Source organism: Gymnodraco acuticeps, unplaced genomic scaffold (genome assembly GCF_902827175.1).
Source record: "Gymnodraco acuticeps unplaced genomic scaffold, fGymAcu1.1, whole genome shotgun sequence".
NCBI lineage: Eukaryota > Metazoa > Chordata > Actinopteri > Perciformes > Bathydraconidae > Gymnodraco > Gymnodraco acuticeps.
Genome location: NW_022992111.1, coordinates 164381 through 186813, shown reverse-complemented (window position 1 = coordinate 186813; position 22433 = coordinate 164381). Strand labels below are relative to the sequence as shown.

The 22433-nt window shown below is 38.3% G+C and overlaps 2 protein-coding genes across 4 annotated transcripts; one reads left to right on the top strand and one right to left on the bottom strand.

Annotated features, from left to right (window-relative positions):
• Nucleotides 1-10242: 10242 nt before the first annotated feature.
• On the top strand, nucleotides 10243-12411 carry slc25a4 (solute carrier family 25 member 4). The gene is made up of 4 exons (XM_034203090.1): nucleotides 10243-10444; nucleotides 11108-11594; nucleotides 11684-11824; nucleotides 11942-12411. Exons 1-4 carry the CDS (start codon nucleotides 10334-10336, stop codon nucleotides 12097-12099), a joined length of 897 nt encoding a protein of 298 aa, XP_034058981.1. The 5' UTR covers nucleotides 10243-10333; the 3' UTR covers nucleotides 12100-12411.
• Nucleotides 12412-12932: 521 nt separating this feature from the next.
• cfap97 (cilia and flagella associated protein 97) lies at nucleotides 12933-22275 on the bottom strand. 3 transcript variants are annotated; one of them, XM_034203109.1, is made up of 5 exons: nucleotides 20745-22275; nucleotides 19468-20129; nucleotides 16772-17052; nucleotides 14149-14309; nucleotides 12933-13267 (listed from the first exon to the last, which is right to left on the bottom strand). In XM_034203109.1, the coding sequence occupies exons 2-5, from the start codon at nucleotides 20102-20104 to the stop codon at nucleotides 13204-13206; spliced, it is 1143 nt and encodes a 380-aa protein (XP_034059000.1). In that variant the 5' UTR covers nucleotides 20105-20129; nucleotides 20745-22275; the 3' UTR covers nucleotides 12933-13203. The 3 variants fall into 3 exon arrangements, with proteins under 3 accessions (XP_034059000.1, XP_034058999.1, XP_034058998.1); XM_034203108.1 differs by having other exon boundaries at nucleotides 13008-13264; nucleotides 14153-14309; XM_034203107.1 differs by having other exon boundaries at nucleotides 13008-13267; nucleotides 14153-14309; nucleotides 20745-21088.
• Between the last annotated feature and the right edge of the window lie 158 nt (nucleotides 22276-22433).

Genomic DNA, 22433 nt, shown 5'->3' with positions numbered 1-22433 from the left:
ACACACACACACACACACACACACACACACACACACACACACACACACACACACACACACACACACACACACACACACACACACGCCCACCCACCCATGCTCACACACTAAAACCACATGTCTGAGAGCTGTTACTATAGCAGTTTAAAATTCATTACCCTGTTCACTTTAACAAACGTCCTCACTGGGATGGGCTGCTTTCAGCTGCGGCCGGGGGCTTCACGTGCTCCAAGAAAAGAGCCTGATGCATCTCCGGCCAAATCTGCTGACCGAATAACACAAATTCATACAATCAGGAACGTTTACAAATGTATGGTAAACATTTCTGTAAACTTGTGACGGAAAATACGTTCTTGTATTAAAAGACAATAATAGTACTGCAATGCAACTTATTTATGCATTTTTAAGGGTGGATTTGTGGTCGTATTAAAATCATATAGGTTTAGTTTGATCAGAGCTGTTTCTTTTATTAGTTCTGATTATATTTTGCGTTATGTTTTTTTTACTTATTAAAGTATTGAATTTGAATAACATACAATAAGTAAAATAAAGTTATAATATGTAAATATTTATATAATTTCTTGTAACTTATTTACATTTGGAATCAGATACATTTGCATCTAATAATATAATATCAGAACGTTCAAATATTGTCCATCATACAAAAACTTGTGCCACTTTAAAAAAAGAAAAAAGCTTTATAAAGACATGTTTATAGGTCAGACATTTGCCATTTGTGACAACGTGTTAAAATTGACAGTGGCAAACCTAATGGCTTAATATGAGGTGAAAAACTTTCGGTAAAGTTCCAGTCAACTTTTGATTACTCATCAAATCCGTACTTATAAAAGTTATTCAGTCTTCAAGTCAGACTCTTGGACTTTTCCCCTTCAGTAATTGATTAGGTGGTTCAATGTAGATGTTAATAAGAAGAATACATTCATCTTTAAGGGAGATTAGATTTGTAATGATCATGTGAGCACTTTTTTTTAAACCTTCCATCAATATACAAACTATAATGTAGCTGTAAGAAGATCTAAAGATGTTTTAAGGGCTTGAATTTGAATGTGTACCTGATCATAAATTACAATATGTTACGATTCTCACCTGTGAAATATTTGTATAAACAGTTAATATATGTTTTACAGTATATTGTTAATATTTGTTCATATGTATTCTGATGCCATTATATAAGATTACTGCCACGATATACTGTGTATTAATTAACTGTGTGTGCACAAGTAATGAGTTCTTCATAGGAAGAATACATCTGTTTACATCGACAATATAGGTGTAAACAGATACATTAGGTGTTCAAACACTGCTTGTACTGTATGTAAACAAAATGAATTGTTACCCCAAAATGTAATAAAACTGTATACCTCTTTTACTACAATAACACATAGTTTCACTGATATAGCATTGCAGTAATGTTTTATTCTCAGAGATTGTATTGATTGATTGATTGATTGATGGTTGCATTTGTTAGAAAAAATTGACATTTGTGTGTTTAGGGAGGAGCCTTGCTTCATCCCAAACTGCCATGGCAATGAGGCAGTGAGCGCTTCCGATGTTGACCAGTGAAAGCTTGTGCAGCAGCTGTACAAACCTGAGCTTAAGTCCTGAGCTTCACTCTGGGAGGGGGAGGCAGGGTGTTGGGTGGTGGTGGTGGTGGAGGGGATGTTTAACTGATGGCCGTAGAGAGACGTAAGGGTCAGAGCAGAGGGTGGTCATCCGGCCCGGTCACTTAGTCGTGGCCCAGCGTGCCCCGAGCAGCCGCCGCTGATTAACCCGCTGACAGGAGCTCGGACATCCAGGAGCCTTGCCCCACACAGAAAGGTCACAGGGTCAATCAGCCCTCTCTCCGGCCATCAAATCAAGATGGACCCACAAGCAGCGACTTATCCCCCAATCAAAGGGTCAGTGCTGCATTGTCACCACACACTAACACACACACACACACACACACACACACACACACACACACACACACACACACACACACACACACACACACACACACAAATCAATACAGATTGATATATCAAAGGTGTTAAGGCTTTTTTTAGACTAATCTGCTTTTAGGGTTTTCAGATTATCTAACCGTGTTTTAAGACAAGACGAATGGAGACGTAACATTGGCTAAATGTGTATGACAATAATAGGGTGGTTTTCTATTTTGAATTATTTAAAGGCAGGGGGTGAAAATGTGAAGCCCAGTATAATAGAAATGTATTACTAAAGTTTCCACTTACCTTTGAAAGTTAAAATATCTGAAAAACAAAATCACATGTCTCAGTTTAATCAGTATTTTATCAGTGGTGGGGAAATTATACAAACTGTAAATACTAAAAGTTCCTTACCTGATGTCGGAAACACTATCTGGGGCTGCAACTAAACATTAATTGTAGTAATTGGTCAATACTATTTTTGATTCTTCAAATATTACATATATAAAATTCCCTTTACATCTGCCTACTCCAAAAAACAGACATATTTGAATTGCAGTTTAAAACCCAAAAACGATTAATAATAAATCATTTTAATAAGCTTTTCTGTTGTAATTGCAGAGAATGCACCTCACCGGGATACACCACCAAAATCCTTAATATTATTATTAACATTTTTCATCAGGATGAAAAGAGACGAGGTGCTGCATTGCAACACATATTTAATGAGAGCAGATCGAGTTCAAGCCGTCAGTCACTGCAGTTACCAGCAAGATGCGTCAAAATCTGGGGGGCTACATGGGCTAAACTATTTCCCAGGGGAACCGTACCATTTTTGATAATTAACTAATTTAGTAACTGACCAATTGTTTCCAGATTTGCATTATGGAATCATCCTAGAAGCAAATCATAAGATGGAGGATTAATATAGTGGCATATGTTTTTGCCTGAAACCAAGTGAAGTTTCATCACTAAAACAAGTTATTTTAAGAGTGCACATTTCATTTCCTTTATATCTATCTCATAATATAGCGTCAGGTTTTTCGTTTTTAGTTGAGTAGGTATGCACACAAATCGTCTCCTGTGTCGCATCCATTTGCACACCATTATGTAGGGGTGAACAAAAAACAACTCATTGTAAGCAAAAACAAAAAGGCTGTTTTAAATGTTACTGAAGATATAACCTTGTTTGTTGATTTATCAAATAGTCATTGATTCAAATGTTTAATGTCAAAGCTGTAGTAATTGTTACTTGTTTATATTATGTTGTAGCTTTACTAGCATCCAATTAGCAACTGTTTTTTCTCTCTGCCTATTTAAATTATACTCAAAGGATTTGTGAAGTACCATTACACCTAAAAGATAACCTACATGAATTATATTTTTGGATTAATAGATGTAAAAAAAAAAACTGCAACAGAGAATTAAGGATTTCTGAAGCCTTCCTGCGTAATTAGGTGAAGTCATCCTTTTTTCATTTTGTTTGAAAGTTTTACTCTGAATACAAGATGAACATAAAAGATGTTCCCTCCACAAGAACAACCTCTCCAAAACATAATGTGCATGATAAAACCAATACATTTACATACCAGCACTTTTGCACAAGAGAGACACTGCAGGTTAAACTCTTGACAAACTGTGTGACAAAGACTTCCTCATTACACACTCTAATTCCAGATGAGATTATTTCACAGCCAAAATGACCCCTCTAATTTGGGACCAAGGGCCGTTAAGAGGGATTCGAAATCTGTTTTAAATGGACCTGAAATGTGAAGAGGTTGTTGTATTTCTGAGCAGAAGGAAGAATGAATGAATGGAGTTCACACCCTTACGTAAGAGGGACCATCATCTTGAGGGTGCTACAAATATATTACTCCTCTGAATTGATTAGCTTTTCTTGAGCACCCGCCTGTCCAAGTGGAATTCTTTTATTGTGAGTGAGAGATGAGTGCTGCTATTTAAAATGTTCTATACGTTTGTGTAAAGAAAACAAGGTAGAGGAAGGGGACTGAAACACTTCAGCAAAGAAACGAGAGGTTTTGTTCTGTCTTCACATTGGGTTCTGTGGGTTGTTACGAAATCCCAAGGCTGCATTGACATTTGTGCACCTGATGCTTATATTAAGTGTTGGAGCTATACATTCATTTATATAATATGTAATAGTCAAACATGAATGTTCTTGCATTTTTGTTTATAGTTAATTTATTATAATTTAGTGTAATTATTTTAGTTTATCAAATTAATTATTTATGCTTCTTTTTTTAAGGCGGTTATGGGCACCAGGTTCTTTTGGTACCTGTTGATCATATTGGACACAGGTGATGTTGGGATTACCAGGCAAAGCCACAGGTAGAAACCATTGTTCTTTATGTGTTGGATTAATGGAATACAACAAAATAAATGCAATTTTTACATGATATTCTTGCCTGTACATTGAATACTTTCCTTTGTAAGATCCGCTTACTGGTGCCCCTGCAGCATACTTTTCTGTTTTATTTCCTTATAATTTTTTAATTAAGAATACACAATATTTATTATCATACAATTATTCTCAAATTATTAAGGCTTAAGGATTCTTAAAGCACTTAAAGTGCAGTGAACAATTTAAGCAAAGATCTTTTCTTCACAACAGGCTGGATGAATCAAAACTTAAAAAACAACGGGAAACAACTAACTACAAATATGTTTGCGAACGTTAAAATAACACCATCCATAAGTATTGGAGATTACATGTCTGAATTTATCTTATCACATAAACACACAAAGACTCCTCTCCTCTATTTTGACTAATCCTAATCGTACTCATCCTTTAGACTTGCTAAACCCCGAAAATAGACTGTGAGCAAAGTTTACTTTGTCTAATTTATCCAATTTGGGGATGTTAATCTTTAAAGTGGCTGTGTGCACTGCTGCTTCTCAGTCCCAACAACACAGCTGAAGAATAAACAGTGTGACCCTGGATAGTCCCAAAACTGGATAGTCCCAAAACCAAAAGCAACTGCAACACTTAGAATAGTGTATGTTATATTCAATTGTGTTGATACACAGCTAAAGTTAGATCTGTTGACTCTGCAATTGATAAGTAAAGAATAAAGACTTATAATAAGAAAAAACAGCTATAATAAGATATGTACGATACATTAAGACTATATATTTTCCGAGGTGTTGGGTGTAGATGCCTCAAACTGGCTGAAGCAGGAAGTGTCATGTGATCTGTACACAGTGAATTGCAACAGAGATATTGTGCAGTAACAAGGCGGTAAACATAGTATGTGCAACATGTTGGACTCTGTAAAAGAGGCCCTGCTTCCTACCGTATGTAGAAGGGCTCATATATTAAAGTGAAACACAAATTCTTAGTTTAAGGTGATTTACGCAAAATATTACTATGGAAGTCTTTGTTATAATATGCTGAACCTTGGCCCCACAATGACCAATGTTGTTGTTAAGAAATAACTGCAATGATTTCAGAATCCAGTCATATTGGTGAATTACTGGTATGTGTAGACCAGCAGATTGCACTGTGACAAGTCTTGCCCAACCACGGTTATTGTAAGATGTAAAAATATACTTTTAGATGAGGAACAATATTAAATTACAAGGAAAAGTGTTGGTTCACATGTGTAGTCGCCCCCGACAACCCTAGACCTATCACCTCTCCATCTCTCCTCCCCAGCATCAGAGCTGCTCTCATATTCTCCCAGTGCTCACTTTCACCCCACCCCTCTTTCTCATGAACCTCGCTCCCTCAGCTTCTGTTTCTCTCACCCTCCACCCCCACTCCCGCCATGTCCATCCCTTCGTCCCCCACTGACTGTGTGTCTCCAGGTCTTCCTGATTGGTCATGGGGATTTCCCATCATACTCCATTGCAGTGTGCTTATGTGCAAGTCTGTGTGTGTGACTGTTCACCTTGGCTGCGGGTGAGAAGTGTCAGCTGCATGACACTGTCTGTCTCTGTTTATTGTTTTTACACACAGACTGACACACATGTGCTTTTCACTCATGTTGTCAGTCTGAGCCGTGGAGAGCTCAGTCTCTAAGTCTGCTCAGAGACACTCAGTGTGCATCTCAGCCTGTTGGATTTGAGGCAAAAGGATTGAATTAACATTTGACTTCAAACAGGAGAGTCTTGGGATCTATAGCATTGTGGGGGAATAAACTGCCAACGTGATCCTCTTTTAGGAGGGAACTAAGCTTTTGTTGATGCAGAGCCTTGTTGTTATGTGCTGGATAATACTGCTCACATTATTGTTTATATCAGAAAAACACATTGCAATGTGTTGTTTGTAAAGTCTTGTTTATATGTTGCTACTAAAAGGCCACATTTCTGTTGAGGTCGTTGTCTTTTGAAAGGATAGTGCTTGCATTTTTTCAACAAATACAAGTAATAAGTAGTGATGAATATTATATGTGGAGTCTCTGCGCCATAAAGATCAACTGTTGGCTACAAACAATTCTAATTTCAAAACACACCAATGACACATGTTGGATTGGGAGAGATGTTTTTTTGCAATATGATGGACATTGGCACTGTAGAAGTCCCACATTCAATAAATAGTCCCCTTGTTTCCTAAAGACTACAGGGACCAAACGTTTTGGGAGATTAGTCAGACTTTATAAAAAGTGTAACTATAAAGCTGTGAGCCATTTTTAAACATTTTTAACAAACTAATTGTTGTGTTGGGTCTGTATGGTCTTTGTTGACAATTAAGACAAATATCAAATAAAATCAGCCTTATTTAATGAATCTAAAAAAAATCAACAACAAATAAAAAAATTATATTAAAATAAATACATTACTACGCTCAGTATCCAAAGACAAATCCTAACACACAGGATATAATATTACGTTTTTGCATGGATCAAACTTATATTTTAAATGTATTACAAGATGCTGTGCTGCAAACTTACTATCAAATTGTAGTCTGGATCACATGCTTGAGTCAGAAGCAACCAGTGGTCCCATGCTGCTGAGTTTTTGACCCTAATATCTGTGGTTTTAACCCTTTCTGACACTCATAATCTCCATTATCTTTGAGGCTCTACTGGTCTCAGATCTGAGGTCTAGGACGGCAGGGGTCCAGGGAATAAAGTATGCTCGTCACAGTTGCCTCTTAGCAGATAAAATCAGTGACTGTATTGGTGTTGGAGCTGTGCGTAACGGCTTTGCATATGCGTGTGTGCATGTTTATGTGTGGGGTGGGGGGGGGGGTCTAACTGTCTGACACCTGCAGCTCTTCATACTCAAAATGCAAATCCAAGCCTGCACCCCCTCCACGACCCCTCCTTCAATCTCCGAGATCCAAGGTTACTGAGCAACGACTTTTCACAAATCTAGATCAGATTTAAATAAAAGCACACAAAGAGTTTCAACAGCACTAAACAAGGAGTTAAGTTGTTGTTGTTGTTTTAAGTAATATTAGAGGTACATTTTCTGATGTGTAGACCAACTTACTGTTGATATTCACCTCAATGCATACAAATGACTATAAGATATTCTTTGATGATAGATAAGCAGCTGTTTTTGAGTTTACATTTTTATTTTATTTTTAATACAAGAGGCACATTTGCTGATTCAAAACTTGTATGTAACTTGTAACTCCCTCAGTCTAATGTTACAAACCTTAAGCAACTTTCTAGTTGGTCAAAGTTTGTTTTGTTTGTGGAAAGGAACTTAATTGTTGTTTAATTATATGTTGCCAACAAAAGAAAGGTTTAAATAATACATTTAAATTGAACCCATTTACGCCCGCGCCTGCACATTTAAAAATTGCTCAAAACAGCTAGAAAGTTATTTTTGTTATTCTTATATATTTAGTTTTGTTTGGCATATGGGACTTTTTTTTTCTTTATATTTTGTTATATTTTCAAGTTTCCATTTGAGAAAGAGTAAATATTGTATGATAAAAAACAAATGTATTGGAAAAACTACAAAGAGCACAAACAAGTATTTTATCAAATTAACTCATTACAAGTTGAATACTTACATTAATTCACACATGTAACATACACATATAAAGAGATATTTCATAAGGAAGACATTTTATAAAACAAGTCATCAGAAAATCCTGATAAATGTGTGATGTCTCATGTGACTTTAAAAAGTCAAAGATTTACTGTTAGATACTTGCTAAGTATGTGCGAGATTCTGAGAAAGCTTAGAATTAAAAAGAGATGTGATAATGATAAGTCTGTGTGCCTCGCAACTGCAAAACAATCTACAACTTTTTTTCTCCAAAAGCAGGTGCAAGCCCCTGTGTCAGCAAGCATCTGCCTGAGTGAAGTGCTGACGTGAACAAGATGCTAAATCCCTAACCAGCTCCAAGGGTGCAGCTGAGCGTGACCTCTGACCTGGCTGGTGGGAGCTTAATAGGAATATTTCCCTGTGGGGAACAAGTAAAGTGGTGCATTATTTGTATTGTTGAGAATGGAGTGTGGAGTAAATGAGGAAAAGCACCTGTTTCACTGGGTACCACATGTCACTGTGGGGATGTGAGAGATGCTCTAGGGACCCAGCTCTCTGGTGCCCCCCCCTGACTAAAAAGCACAACACAGCCGCACAGGGATGGGAGAGAAGAACTGCAGGGAAAGAAGGCGCCAGATAAGAAACCAGCCCAATTTTCTTTTAGTTTATCCAGTTTATGTTAGTTTATATCCATGCAAAACATTAAGATTAAATGTGTAAGAATCCATGTCTACGTAATTTTTTCTCCAACATGTTAGCAACAGGGTCACCATCTAATTACATCTCCCTCCCTTGGCAAAATAATAAAACAAAATATAATTTTTGCTAAATAATTAATGAGATTATATTTATTAGTGACTGATACCACAGAAACGCCAGGTGTCTACATCATTTAAATATATCGATAGATGTTTGTAACATATCATTTATTACAATTCAACATTATTTTTAAAAATTATTTTCATTGTTATTAAGGTTTCATCTATCTTGCTACTAGTTCAATATTATGCTGTTAAGAAACATTTTGAAACTCAGTTTGCCTATGAATCAACACAGTCAGGCAGCGCCCCCAAGTGGTCATTCAGTGGCAGTTAGAGTCAAAAGCTAGTGGAACCTCAGTAACAGTTATTATACTGTATTTTCATTTTAGTTTAATTTAATAAGTATTTGAGACTTTCTTGAGTTACATATTTGTTTTCCTTTTTGTCAGGTAGCCTACTATTCCATGGCTAATTGAAAGCCATACGTTTTGTGATTATATGAATGAAGAAGTCTTGGAGACGACCCCCTACTGTAGGAAGGTGTTATTTCTAATGCGTCTCCAGCCAACTTGGCTTCATTTTGGATCATATGACCTTGGATCATATTGCGTTTTCGTGTCCGATGTGCATGCACGGGGCGGGCACTGATGAACTCCCTCATGTCAAGTCACTGAGAGTTAGATTTCCGCTACGATATTTCAAATCAAAACGGACTAAAGGCTTGTGTTGCTTTTGGGGAGTACTGGTGGCAGTGGCACCTTATTTTGAAAGTAGTCTTTTCTGCTCTTGACTCCTGCTTTACATCATGCTGAGTTCACGCCTGTTTTCAATAGGTGCACAAAATGAATGTGCAGCAAAACTGTCAACGAGTTGAGGGACATTTATTATTTTATTTAAAATAAATGTGAGTGTGGAGATTTAATTGCGTTCTTTCCTTATTTTTCTCTGGGGTACTACCCCATACATCCAAACTGTGAAGCATAATCAAAAGGGTGTTTTTGAAGTTACATTCCCATTATTTTAATACAAATTGGAATTTATTGTTGCATTGTCTGTAGTAAACATTACGTATGTTTTGGTGTGGAAATAATTACAAAGGAAATCACTGTGCACATGTCTCTGTATTTGTCAGGGTGTATCCCACCTAAATGAATGGAATTAATGTCAAGAAATGGTCTGTATTTTGTAGGATGACTGTAAACAGTTCACCATATTTATTTCCATTCAAGAACACTATAAATATAGATCATTTATTTATTGTTGAGACCCACAAGTAAACGATTGGATAGATTAAAAAGATGTTGCCAGCAGAAATGACATTAGAATACTTTACTGTAATTAGCATTCGATTAGATAACTTATACATCTATGTTTTAAAAATAATCAAATTCCACATTGTGTCCTTTAAACGTCCCCGGATTTTCCATTTCTTGATTTCGGCAACATGGCGCACGTCTTGAACTTTAACCTCGGAAATGTATTCAGCCTCGTCCAACTATTTGACTTAATGCATATCCATCACTCAAAATTCTCGCGATAAATGGCCCCCATATATAAGGGAAGATGAGGAGGCCTCGTCCAGTTTGAGGGGCGTTGGGTTTCCTTGAGGACCTCGAGAAAGTTTCAGTCTCATATCTGCCCAGGAAAGATCCAACCATGTCGGACGCTGTGATAAGTTTCATGAAGGACTTTTTGGCCGGTGGCGTGGCCGCTGCCATCTCCAAAACAGCTGTAGCTCCCATTGAGAGAGTCAAGTTGTTGCTGCAGGTAAAATCATTTAACCAACAGATGCCCAAAGCATGCCCGCATCCTCAATCTTGTGTGCGTAAAGTGTGCGTAAATATGACATTACTGATCAACCTAACGCGAAAAATGTACATTTAGAAAAGTTTGAATGGGAAAAAAAGTCCAACTATGCACTTTGTAATTTAATCTGGTCTAGTGCGTAAAGTTAAGGGGCACGTGAGAGCCTCTGGCTCAGTGTGAATACGCACAAGACTTCGCAACGTTGCTGTGCCATGATGCCAATGACAACTTCTAAAATGTGTCAATAAAATGGTCATAATGGTAGTTTATGAGCTATTGGTGCGTTTATTAGGGTAATTATCACTTTAATGTAACAGACGAGCTCAGTAATATTTATTTAAATTGTATTGCTAAATTTAACTTGAACTATGTAATGTAATACACAGCTGATTCTCAAATGACAGGGGCATGCATTCATGTAGGCTTCTAGGCATACAACTACACACATTAAAGCCTGGCCGATTATGTTAATACAATAAAGTATTTTAATTGGAATACAATACTATTTATTCTGTTGTTAAAGTGGAGTGTGACAACGTTCCTTTAGGCACATTTAAACAGGAGATATGAATCAGATTTTCAATGGGAGTTTTTTAAATGTGCTTTCATTGTCTTTTCCTTTAGGTCCAGCATGCCAGCAAACAGATTACCGCAGATATGCAGTACAAGGGGATCATGGACTGTATGAGAAGGATCCCACAGGAACAAGGTTTCATTTCTTTCTGGAGAGGCAACCTGGCCAACGTCATCCGTTACTTCCCCACCCAAGCCCTGAACTTCGCCTTCAAAGACAAGTACAAGAAGGTCTTCCTTGGTGGTGTGGATCAAAAAACACAGTTCTGGCGCTACTTCGCGGGCAATCTGGCATCTGGCGGTGCCGCCGGCGCGACTTCGCTCTGCTTCGTCTACCCTCTCGACTTCGCCAGAACAAGACTCGCAGCCGACATCGGCAAGGGCCCGGCTGGGAGAGAGTTCACCGGTCTTGGAAACTGCCTCACCAAAGTCTTCAAAAGCGATGGCATCAAAGGACTTTACCTCGGATTCAACGTGTCAGTGCAGGGCATTATCATCTACAGAGCTGCATACTTCGGATGCTTTGACACAGCTAAAGGTGCGGAAATCGGACTTAAATAAGGTTTTTAACGAGTGTATATTTTGTATTTCGGGACGAGTTTGTAACTTTAATTTCCCCTCATACAGGTATGCTGCCAGATCCCAAGAACACGCACATCATCATCACCTGGGCGATCGCCCAGACTGTCACCGCTGCAGCTGGCATCATCTCATACCCCCTCGACACCGTCAGACGTCGTATGATGATGCAGTCTGGACGCAAAGGAGGTGAGGTTTCACTCGTGCATGTAGAACAATGTTCTCAGAGAGATGGATATGGTTAGTGTGGCGCAATTTACGCATGCACCCGCATTATGTTTCACTGCCATGTCTCCATTTCCACAGCTGACATCATGTACACGGGCACAATGGACTGCTGGAGGAAGATCCTGAAGGATGAGGGAGGAAAGGCCTTCTTCAAGGGAGCCTGGTCCAACGTGATCAGAGGCATGGGTGGTGCCTTTGTGTTGGTGCTGTACGATGAGATCAAGAAGTACACATAAGAGACTTCTCCCAGTCCCCAAGGAAACCCTTCACTTTGTTAAGGTCTTATTTCTTGTAATCGAGTGACAACATCTTGTGGTGAATTACAATGTATAGGCATGTACAGGTAAACTGTTGACCTGGGTTAACATGCCTCCTCAGAAATCTGTATATATCCCATCTACAACGTACAGACTGCCTTTCAGTGTGACAGAAGCCAGTGTTTCAGTTGCTGAGGTCCATGTGTTGTTATGTTGTGACCCCTCTGACCCATGAATTCAACCTCACCTAATATTTTATTAATAATAAAGATGTATTAGTCTAATATTCCAGTATTTGTGATGCTTGTTCTGTTTTCGCAGCAACCCACCATCAGTTAAATAGGAACCTTTCAGAGCAGGCCTTTTGACATATAGCAGAACAAGTACAGCCTTAACTAATGACAATAACAATGGCCCTGTGACTCAATAAGCCATGACAGTGTGCCATCATGTATAATAACAGATCCTTGAGAATAAAAGCTAAACACAATTTAGCCATCATCAAAAAAATATCCACAATCTTTAAATTGGAAAGTAATTGCAGTAATTGCACTTTTGGTAGACAAAGCAAACATCTGCTCATACATCACCAGAAGAAAACAATATTAACCACCTGAAAGGTTTGTACCACAGCATTATTGGGTTTTTTAGAACTTTTTTATAATATCAAGAGTACCACAGAAATATTTGGAGTAGTTTCATCTACAACCAATCTATAAACCTATTGTTTGTTTTAATTGCCACATGGGTTCAGTTTGTACAGGTACGTTTTAGGAAACAAGAGAATATCATTTTTTTGGTCCATCATTCCCCAATTTAAAGTTGGAAACTAATTGCTCGATCAACCAGCTTAGTTTTTGAAGGCACACAATATACATAACACCAAATAATATTTCAAATACATATTTAATTATTCTTATGTGCATCATAAACTGTACAAATATGAACAAAGGGGGGAAAGGAAGAAATACAGATGAAATGGCATCATCACTCGCTGGAAAACAAGTTTATTTTTCATCATGGCTGTGTTCTGGTTTGGCTGCACTCGTTCTCTTTGTCCGGGGTACGGGAGTATCACCAGGGTCAGGTGAGGGGGAAGCTGCACTGGAGCTGTGGGGGGCCGAACTGCCCGGCCTGGGTCCTGCTGCTGTGAAATACAGAACAATATTTTCAGATTTACCGATTCATAACGAAATCAGAAGACATTTTGAGTCCAAATGTCTGTAGAGAAAAACAGATATTTGATCATTTCATCCATAAAGGGCCAAAACAATCGGTTGCAGTACAGGTAAACACGCACAAGCACAAACATGTTTATCAGAGTCTGTAAAGAAAGCAAGCGGATGATGATTTAAAGTTTGACACATGAACCCAACAAGGATTTAATGTTAACACAATTTGAAGAAACAGGAAAAGGTATTAACAGATACTCAAATACCTTTTCTATGAAAATAGCATTATCAATTCATCCGTTATTAGATCATGTATAAATGGGTGATTCTTACCAGTGTCACTCATCAGCTGCTTTTTAATGTCTGAAATTCTTCTTCTGTTAATTAAATCTCTGCAGCTATCTGAAGGCAGCAGCACAGACATGCGCCATACATCTGCAGCTTTCATTCTAGGAGAAGCCTCGCAGCGCAGTGCCACATGCTGATCCTCTTTGTTTACCTTGATTAGATCATCACATGCAAACGCCAGCAGGCTGCCACAAAACCACTCCTGCTGGGGTCAAACTGCTCTTGTGGGCCGACAACACTCAGTGGCAGCAAAGGTGTGTTTATGGTGTGCAGCTTCCTGTCTTTAAGTGATAAAAACATCTCCTAGCCCTCGTGTTTTAGTCCCAGACACTGTGAGATGGATAGCCCTAATATGGCCAATAAGGCACATCCTTGTTATTTAAACTGTTTCATATCTGTTTGCGGACCTTGTATGAGCAGGTACTCAATCACCATGTTCTTATCCTGTTTAAGGTATCCAACATATCATTTTTAAAAGCAGGAAAAGGCAGATCTGGATCAACATTACCTACCTGAGGGCGTCTTGCTGGGAGACTTCTCTTTCTTGTGTGTGGACATTGGGTATGATGAAGCTCCCAAGTATGCGGCTTGTCGCTGGAAGTCCTGCAGTTGTTCTGAGCGTTTCAGGCCAGGCGTCGGCTTGGCGGTCTGCAGCCTCTTCAGGAGAGCCTGAACCAAAACACAATGACATTAGTTACCTGGAAGGTGGTGATTCATACATGCAGTACATTGTCATTATCTTGGCAAACTGGTAAAACAATTAGGTTTAACGAGTCGTGGGTACTTCAGGATATCAGACAGGCTCACTTTGGAAAGATTTCAGCATGTGTAAATGTGGTTTCGTTGTTGTAAGGAATCAGAATCAGAAACGGGTTTATTACCAGGTAGGTTCACACGTACGAGGAATTTGGCTAGGTGTCGTGGTGCAGACATATTAATTAAAAAACTCAAATGTAAAAAAGAACACAGATAGTGAACTATATTAAGAACACTGTAAAACAAACATAGTAAGATAGCAATAAAATAAAGCAGTAATTTATATTGAAATAGAATGCAATAAGTTATAGAATATAAAATATGTGCAGTAAGCAATATTGTGTGAATGTATGCATTACTGTGAAGTGCTTTATTATACATAATTAAACACAATTACATTTTGTATAATTAAAAAAGGATGAAGAGACCCTCTAAGTATTTAGTTCGAACAAATGCATAAAACGCAGCAGGAGTTTTATGTGAACGATAAAACATTTTGTAGCATTTGATATATTTGCCCAAATGTAATCACATTTGTTTTGTCTTTTAACAAACATAACTTCAAACCACATTTACGAAGGGTTTATTTATTTTGCATATCCCAAGCATGATATGATCATAGAAAAAGATCTGGTACTTCACAGCAAACACAATCAAACAGCATGATGCAGAACAGTGTGGGCAAGTGGCTGAATGTCATACGTGCACGCTCCCACGTGCATGCTGTGCAGAAATCTCTCAGTCAGCAAAAACTCCACATCAAGCAATGAAGCTAACAACGTTTACAAAGTCCACCTGAGGTGATACAAATGCAAAAGTGAAGACAGACTGGTCACTAAATCAATCACTTGTTTGAGGATATATTGTGAATTTGAACAAACTTGAAGTACTTTGAATTGTGCAGGACAAACGTGGCGTCTTCCTTGATGTGTGGGGTAGGGTGGATACACTTAATACAGTGCAGATTGAGTTACTTCACTCTAAGAATAGAGAAGGCGAAAAGCACTTCTGACAACGTTGAGACATGGACGCAAGGGAAAGAACAGTCTGTCCTGAAGATGACTGGAGCACATTCCCTGATAAAACATCACTCAGCAATATGGGAGATCTCAAACTAATAATAATAGCATGAACCACAAGTGAAGAAAATAATGCTAGTGTTCTGCCTACACTTGTCAGAGCAGACGATAACGCCGTGCTTGATGTCAATTATAATTCTCAGAATGATCTGAACACTGCAGCTGGTTTGCTTCTATCACAATGTGGTTAAGCAGGTCATTTATGGGGTGCGAGCGCACTGTGTAGTGAAAGGCCAAAGCTGCAGAGGCTGAACCGTCTTTTAATGTCAGTGTGAGGCGCTGCCATCTGTCCCAGTCCATCAGTGTCTTCTTTCAGGGGGGTGGCACTCTTACTCCGGCACTAACTCACCCTAACTAACTAGAACCTTTAAAATAATATAACTTCAGGAGAAGAGTATGCATTAAAATAATGATGTAACAGACATCTACTTAGGCTAAAGGTACAACAATATGGTACTCAATGTTATGCTTGTGAATAATGACTTGAAATGTAACCTGCAGATTCTAAAGGTTTTCCTTTCTGCTTCAGTTTAGAATAAATATGTATAATTTCAATTAGTGCATCATGTACAGTACTGTCAAAGAATTCATTCAAAATAAAATGCACTGAGTTGAGTCTTACAAAATATGTAAAGATGCTGTAATAGATTAATTGTGGGGTGTTATGGAAATGAACAATAGATCATTTAAGAAATGGACCGCAGTATGTTCTTATTGACAGCAATGAATGAACAGTTGAGAACAGAGCCAACAGCAGCTTTGCGCATTTCAGCCACTTTGGATAGACGGTATGTTTTAAATGAGAAATCTGGATTTTTGTTTTAAGAAACACAACAGCGCCAATGCAACCTACCAACAGATACTAAAGCATTTTACATTTTTATTTCAGAATTGTTTTAATTCACCACAATGATTTGTTTTCATTTTTTGTATTCACACTGCTCAAGGCAAAAGCAAGAGTGTATACAGCGAATGAGGTTGTAATGAACTTTAAAACATTTCGTGCTACTTACCTGCTACAGGAGAATCTGATAAACCAAATGACGATGAATACCTCATTACATAGATGTTGAAACATTATGAGCATGAGGTAAACGTCAACAACACTGACCTACAGATAATAAAACCACCGACCTAAAGAGAATGTTCTTTAAAAACTTTACTTTAAAGAGCACTGAATAATTTATCTTGAAAAGCAAAAAAGAAGAAGCTTGCCTTGCCATTTAAACTAATGTTTAGGCTTTAGTGTTATTGTAAATATTGAAATGAGTATTGACCCCCAGAAGCAGAACTCACCAGGTTGTCCCTCTCGATGCGCTGCTGTTCCCGCTGCCTGTTCAGTGCGCTGTGAGGGAGTCGGATAAACGGCGACTTGCTGGCCGGATGGGTTTTCTTCCTCGCGCTGCTTCCTGGTCTTGGTGCTGGAGAATGGCGCGAGATCTCCCGAAGAAGGCGATGGTTCTCCCGTTCTATGCGTCGAGCCTCATCATTGCTGAATGAGTAGTTCTTCCTGCTTCTCCGTCCAGGATGGCGGAAGACCAGTTCACCTTCAAGATGGCTCTCTGTCCTGAGGGAGCCTGATCAGTGAAAAGAACAACTGTTACAGTTTCTTAATCTGCATTTTAAAATGTTTTATTCAATGTTTTTAATGTTATGCTTTATGCAATGTTTTAATAGATTTTAATCAAAGGTGAACCAGGTGCGATGGGTTACAAATAAACTACACTGAAAAACTGAATCTACAAACTTTTAAAAAAAGCCACATTTCAATAGCATAATTCAAAGGGTTGTATACTTGTATAGACATTTTGAATAACTGAAACAACATTTCAAAATGTCTAATGATTAAAGTATTATAACAGGTAATACAGTATAATACTAAGCATGCTTAGTGCAAATTATTCCAGATGTTAGGTGTGAGGAAATATATCTGTTGATGTTAAGTATAAAACTATTTGTATTCATTTTGATTGTTATGCGGATGATACTCAACTATATTTATCAATCAAGCCTGATGAAATTAATCATCTAAATAAAATTCAAGACTGCCTTAAGGACTTAAAAACGTGGATGACCTTAAACTTTTTGATGTTAAACACGACCAAATCTGAAGTTATTGTACTTGGCCCGAAGAATCTACGAAACAAATTATCTAAAGATATATTAACCATGGATGGCATTAATTTGGCCTCCAGTGAGACTGTAAGGAATCTTGGTGTTATATTTGATCAGGATTTATCCTTTAACGCCCACATAAAATCAATTTCAAGGACCGCCTACTTCCATCTACGTAACATTGCAAAAATCAGGCATATCTTGCCTCAAAACGATGCAGAGAAACTAGTCCATGCATTTGTTACTTCAAGGCTGGATTATTGTAACTCTTTATTATCAGGGTGTACCAAGAAGTCAGTCACGTCGCTTCAGCTGATTCAAAATGCTGCGGCTCGTGTACTAACCAGAGTTAGAAAAAGGGACCACATTACTCCTGTTCTGGCTGCCTTACACTGGCTCCCTATAGAACACAGGATAGAATTTAAAATTCTTCTTCTCGCCTACAAAGCCCTTAATGGGCAGGCGCCATCTTACCTTAAAGAACTCATTATACCCTACTGTCCTACTAGGGCATTGCGTTCCAAGAATGCAGGGTTGTTGGTTGTTCCTAGAGTCTCTAAAATTACAATGGGAGCCAGAGCCTTTTCTTATCAAGCTCCACATTTGTGGAATCAGCTTCCAGGTTGTGTTCGGGCGGCAGACACCCTATCCGTTTTTAAGAGTGCGCTTAAGACCTTCCTTTTTGATAAAGCTTATAGTTAGGGCTGATTAGATTCAGCCCCTAGTTTTGCTGATATAGGCTTAGTTTGTCGGGGGACATCTTACTTCTTCCTTCTCTCTGTCTATACCTGTGTACTCTCATGTTCTGATTAACCAGCTTCCCCAAATGTCTTTCTTTTTGGTGTCTATATACGCCGGGATCCGGAGTCATGGATGATCCTGCGCTCCTCTGTCCTGGATCGCGAGCCCTGGATCTTGAGTCGTGGCTGTGGTCCTGGATCATAGGTCCTGGATGGATATCCTCGTGGATTCATCTTCCTATTATACACACATGCATTTCCAAACATTTGGACTACCTATGTTGTAAATGTATTATCTTTTCAATTTACACACGGCATCTATTGCACGTCTGTCCGTCCTGGGAGAGGGATCCCTCCTCTGTTGCTCTCCCTGAGGTTTCTCCCATTTTTCCCTTTAAACTGTGGGTTTTCTCCGGAAGTTTTTCCTTGTACGATGTGAGGGTCTAAGGACAGAGGGTGTCGTATTGTCATACTGATATTCTGTACAAACTGTGAAGACCAATGAGACAAATGTAACATTTGTGATATTGGGCTATATAAATAAACATTGATTGATTGAACTATTTCTGTCATGTTATAAATAAGAAGTAAAGTTACCAAATCTGAGAGTAGCAACAATGTTACACACACTGTAGTCTGACATAGTTCACATCTTTGGTCTTTTACACTTATTTGAATCAAACTACTTGAGAAACATTATTCACTTATTTTATGATATTTTATCAAAATCCTGTCCACACTAAGGTGCTTACTAGCAATAAGGTGTCACTATAAGTGTTATTTAAGTACTTTGTCATCTGTCACTTGTCATTAAAGTAATTTTAATAGCTTTTTTTCTTGCAAAAATGTCAGATAATGTGGTTTTAAGCCTCTCAAATGAACACTTTCCTGAGTTTCTCTGTTTTAAAGCATATTCAACTGAGAATCTTTAGACCTTGCAATGCCAAACAAGATATTTAAAGATAACACATTGGACTCTTTGAAACTGGGAAGAACATGTCTTTCTATTTTCTAAAATGTTATGGGCCAAACGACTAATTGTTCGTTTTTGCCCTTGAGGTAGGTAGATATTGCTTAATTTAAAAAAAGGGAAATACAAACAAAAAAAGCCTGAGCACAGCAAACATGTTAACTCACACTCGTCCACATCCTGGTCTGAGTCCTCCTCCTGATGCATGTCTCTCAGGCCACTGGAGGGCACCCTCTTCTCCTTCCGCTGCTCTTTAAGGCTTCTCTCTGTGTGATTCAGGTCCAGCGACTGGAGAGGGCTGGTGTCAGGAGAGGAGAGGCGGCTAACATTTGTCACTGTACCCTCTGACTCCTCTGTACGGCCAATAGGAACACCCTGAGATCCTGCTGAGCCCCCTCTGGTCTTACCTACTGCAGGTGTTTTGTTGGGCCTGGGAAGGGTGCGTGAATCTGGACTGCTTCTCCTACTGCTACTTCTAGAGGAGCTCTCTGAGTCTGCACCTGCACTGCTTTCACTGAAAGTAGGGGATGTACGCCTCTTTGAGGGCGCACTGCCATCATTGAGTACTTTATCCAATGATATCCTGGATTCCATGCTTTTATCTTCTCCCTTTAAATGAGAGCTGACTTTTGTATTTTCAATTGGTTTTGGTTGTAGCCTCTCGTGTGCTGGTGGACCCTCCTTTTCAGCCTTCCCGCCTTTCTCCAACTTTTCCCCTCCATCTTTGCTGGCACTAGTATCTTCACCATCACTGTCGAAAAACGAATGGTCCACTTCACCTTCTAGTTCACCGGGGCTCAACATGGCAGTCCTCCCCAACAAACTGAACCTGTAAGGTAGTGCATGATGTTAGTATTTAATGTATTGCATTATATTTGTTGTCTACGTGTCAAGCTGCCAAGGGACTGGCAAGGAGCTAGTTGCTAAATCTGGTACAATGCATCTCCCCTCCTTATGCCGTTGTATGTAGCCCTTGACCAATAAATACAATAATAAATTAAACTGACATTAGAATAAAGGCAATTCAGACTTGATGCTATTTGTTGTATTGGATTATACAGTATATCTATCTATATAGCAGGTTTCAAAACATTTCTTATTGACAAACCATAAATGTAAAACAATGGATGTAGGAATAATACATCTCGGAACAAACAACTCATTTAAAAAATAATACTATTCACGACTTGTAGTTAAGGTTGTAGCTAAAACTTGCAAACACATGTGCATGTTACTTGCATGGTGTAGCATTCTTGGAGAAAGACTGAGGTCAAGGTACTGTAACAAACTACACTTTACACCGTAAATCTATTATCCACCATGGAAACGCATGTTTTAAACCTGCAACACGTTCCAAGTGTGATGCTAATTTATGTAGCTATAGTCAAACTATGGATAGTATACGTGTTAGCTAACTTTAGCTGTATGACAAACCGCATCTTACCTGGTAAAGGGTCGACCGGTAAAAAGGGGTTCGTGTTACAGTTGCATTAACCTCGTTAGAGAGGGTGTACAAAGATTAAGAGACAAACGAATTAAACGCAAACCCGCATTAAAAACAAATCTTCGTTAGCGTGCTTCAGCTGGCTGCTGTCAGCAGGATGGTGCCTAGTAACCAGGCAACGTCACTTCCTGGCAACGACTGCTCTCGTGCAGCGGTCTCCAGTAGGGTTTTTAAAAGTTCTTTCTTTATTTTATGTAATTTGTATTACTTTATAGGTCTATCCCTGGTTTGAATTGTTCGTATACAATATATATCATGTTCATATATCCTCTTGAATAAATCAAATGAGAAAAAAAACAAAAAGGTAGTCTATTTTAATGAGATTTCTCACAGAGATTTGAGTTCCTTTATTTTTTTCAAACTTAGAAAAGTATGATGGAATGAATCACGCTGGGCATAATTATTAAACTTGCTTCTGTATTTGGTTGGAATAATGCTTTATTGGTATAAACTATAAAGACTAGGAAATGCATTAAATGTATTTTGTACTCCTTTCACCACAGATGAGAAGACAACTCTTTTTTGGGGAGTTTACCTTTAAATACTTTTGTTTGTTTGTTTTTACTGGTGAAACGCCTGAAAATGTATGTTTCAAACTTGTTTTCTTTTTAGCAAATTCTATATACACTATATAAACCCAGCATATACAGTTTTCTTTGTAATGATATCCAAAACACTAATTTATACCATTTTCTTTCATATTTGTACTGTACAATGTTCTAGACTATATTTATGTTTCTTTAATTTAGCTGATTATTTTTTATTTACCAAACCACCAAGACAAGACATTTGTTTAAGTCTACTTGGCAATAAAAAGTTAAAAAAGGTATACATTCAAAAGTATCTGGTAAACTAAGCAACTCGAAAGCACAGTACAGAGGACACTATATTAAGGAGTAACCACATTAAGAAAAAAAAAAAAACACAGCAGTGATTTCTCTGTCATCTAAAGGTTTAAACTACTTAAACATATCTAGAATCAGAACAAGTAGTGGAACAGACAAGAGGTCATCTAGTTTTTCCTTGGAAATCTATTATGCCAAAGTAACTGCTCCCCCTAGTGCATACTCATTAACAAGAAAGGGGATTATCTGAAGGCGCGTCCCCTGACATTATAATTTGTCACGGGTTTTCTCTTAATAACATTGTTAGAGCTAGAAGTGACACACACTAATGAAATTCCAATATCCTAGCACAATAGGACTTGGTTGAATCTATCGTATAAACCTGTGTCTGGTCACTGTCATAGCATTTACATGCCTATGCAGGATGGGTAGAGATGGGAATTGAATGGGGGTTCATTCTGTGGCGTCCCATACTACAATCAGCCCATGGAGAAGAAATCCCAAAGATTGACAATACGTCTCTGAAAAATGAACTGTCTGGTCTACGCTCAACAGATTTTAAAGAAAATTCAACATTTTATTATGTACTGTTGAGAATGGAAAAGCATCCATTTGACTCTGACAACTGGCTGGTTATGAAAACTCAATTACAGGGACTGATTGTTTTCTAATAATGGGCTGTGTCAGACATGCTGCATTCAGGCACAGCTTCTTCTCTACTCAAGTTGTTCTTAGAATAAGACCAAGGGCGCCTGGGGGTCCTTAATGTTTCCAGAAGGTCCTC

Bases quoted from the DNA above. Each gene is read 5' to 3' on its own strand.
- slc25a4 (XM_034203090.1), top strand. From the start codon at position 10,334: ATGTCGGACGCTGTGATAAGTTTCATGAAGGACTTTTTGGCCGGTGGC. The intron at 11,595-11,683 runs GTGCGGAAATCG...CCCCTCATACAG, and splicing joins ATGCTTTGACACAGCTAAAG to GTATGCTGCCAGATCCCAAG. The intron at 11,825-11,941 runs GTGAGGTTTCAC...CCATTTCCACAG, and splicing joins GCAGTCTGGACGCAAAGGAG to CTGACATCATGTACACGGGC.
- cfap97 (XM_034203107.1), bottom strand. From the start codon at position 20,104: ATGTTGAGCCCCGGTGAACTAGAAGGTGAAGTGGACCATTCGTTTTTC. The intron at 17,053-19,467 runs GTGAGTTAACAT...TTCACTGATCAG, and splicing joins AGACCAGGATGTGGACGAGT to GCTCCCTCAGGACAGAGAGC. The intron at 14,310-16,771 runs GTGAGTTCTGCT...GTTTTGGTTCAG, and splicing joins GCATCGAGAGGGACAACCTG to GCTCTCCTGAAGAGGCTGCA.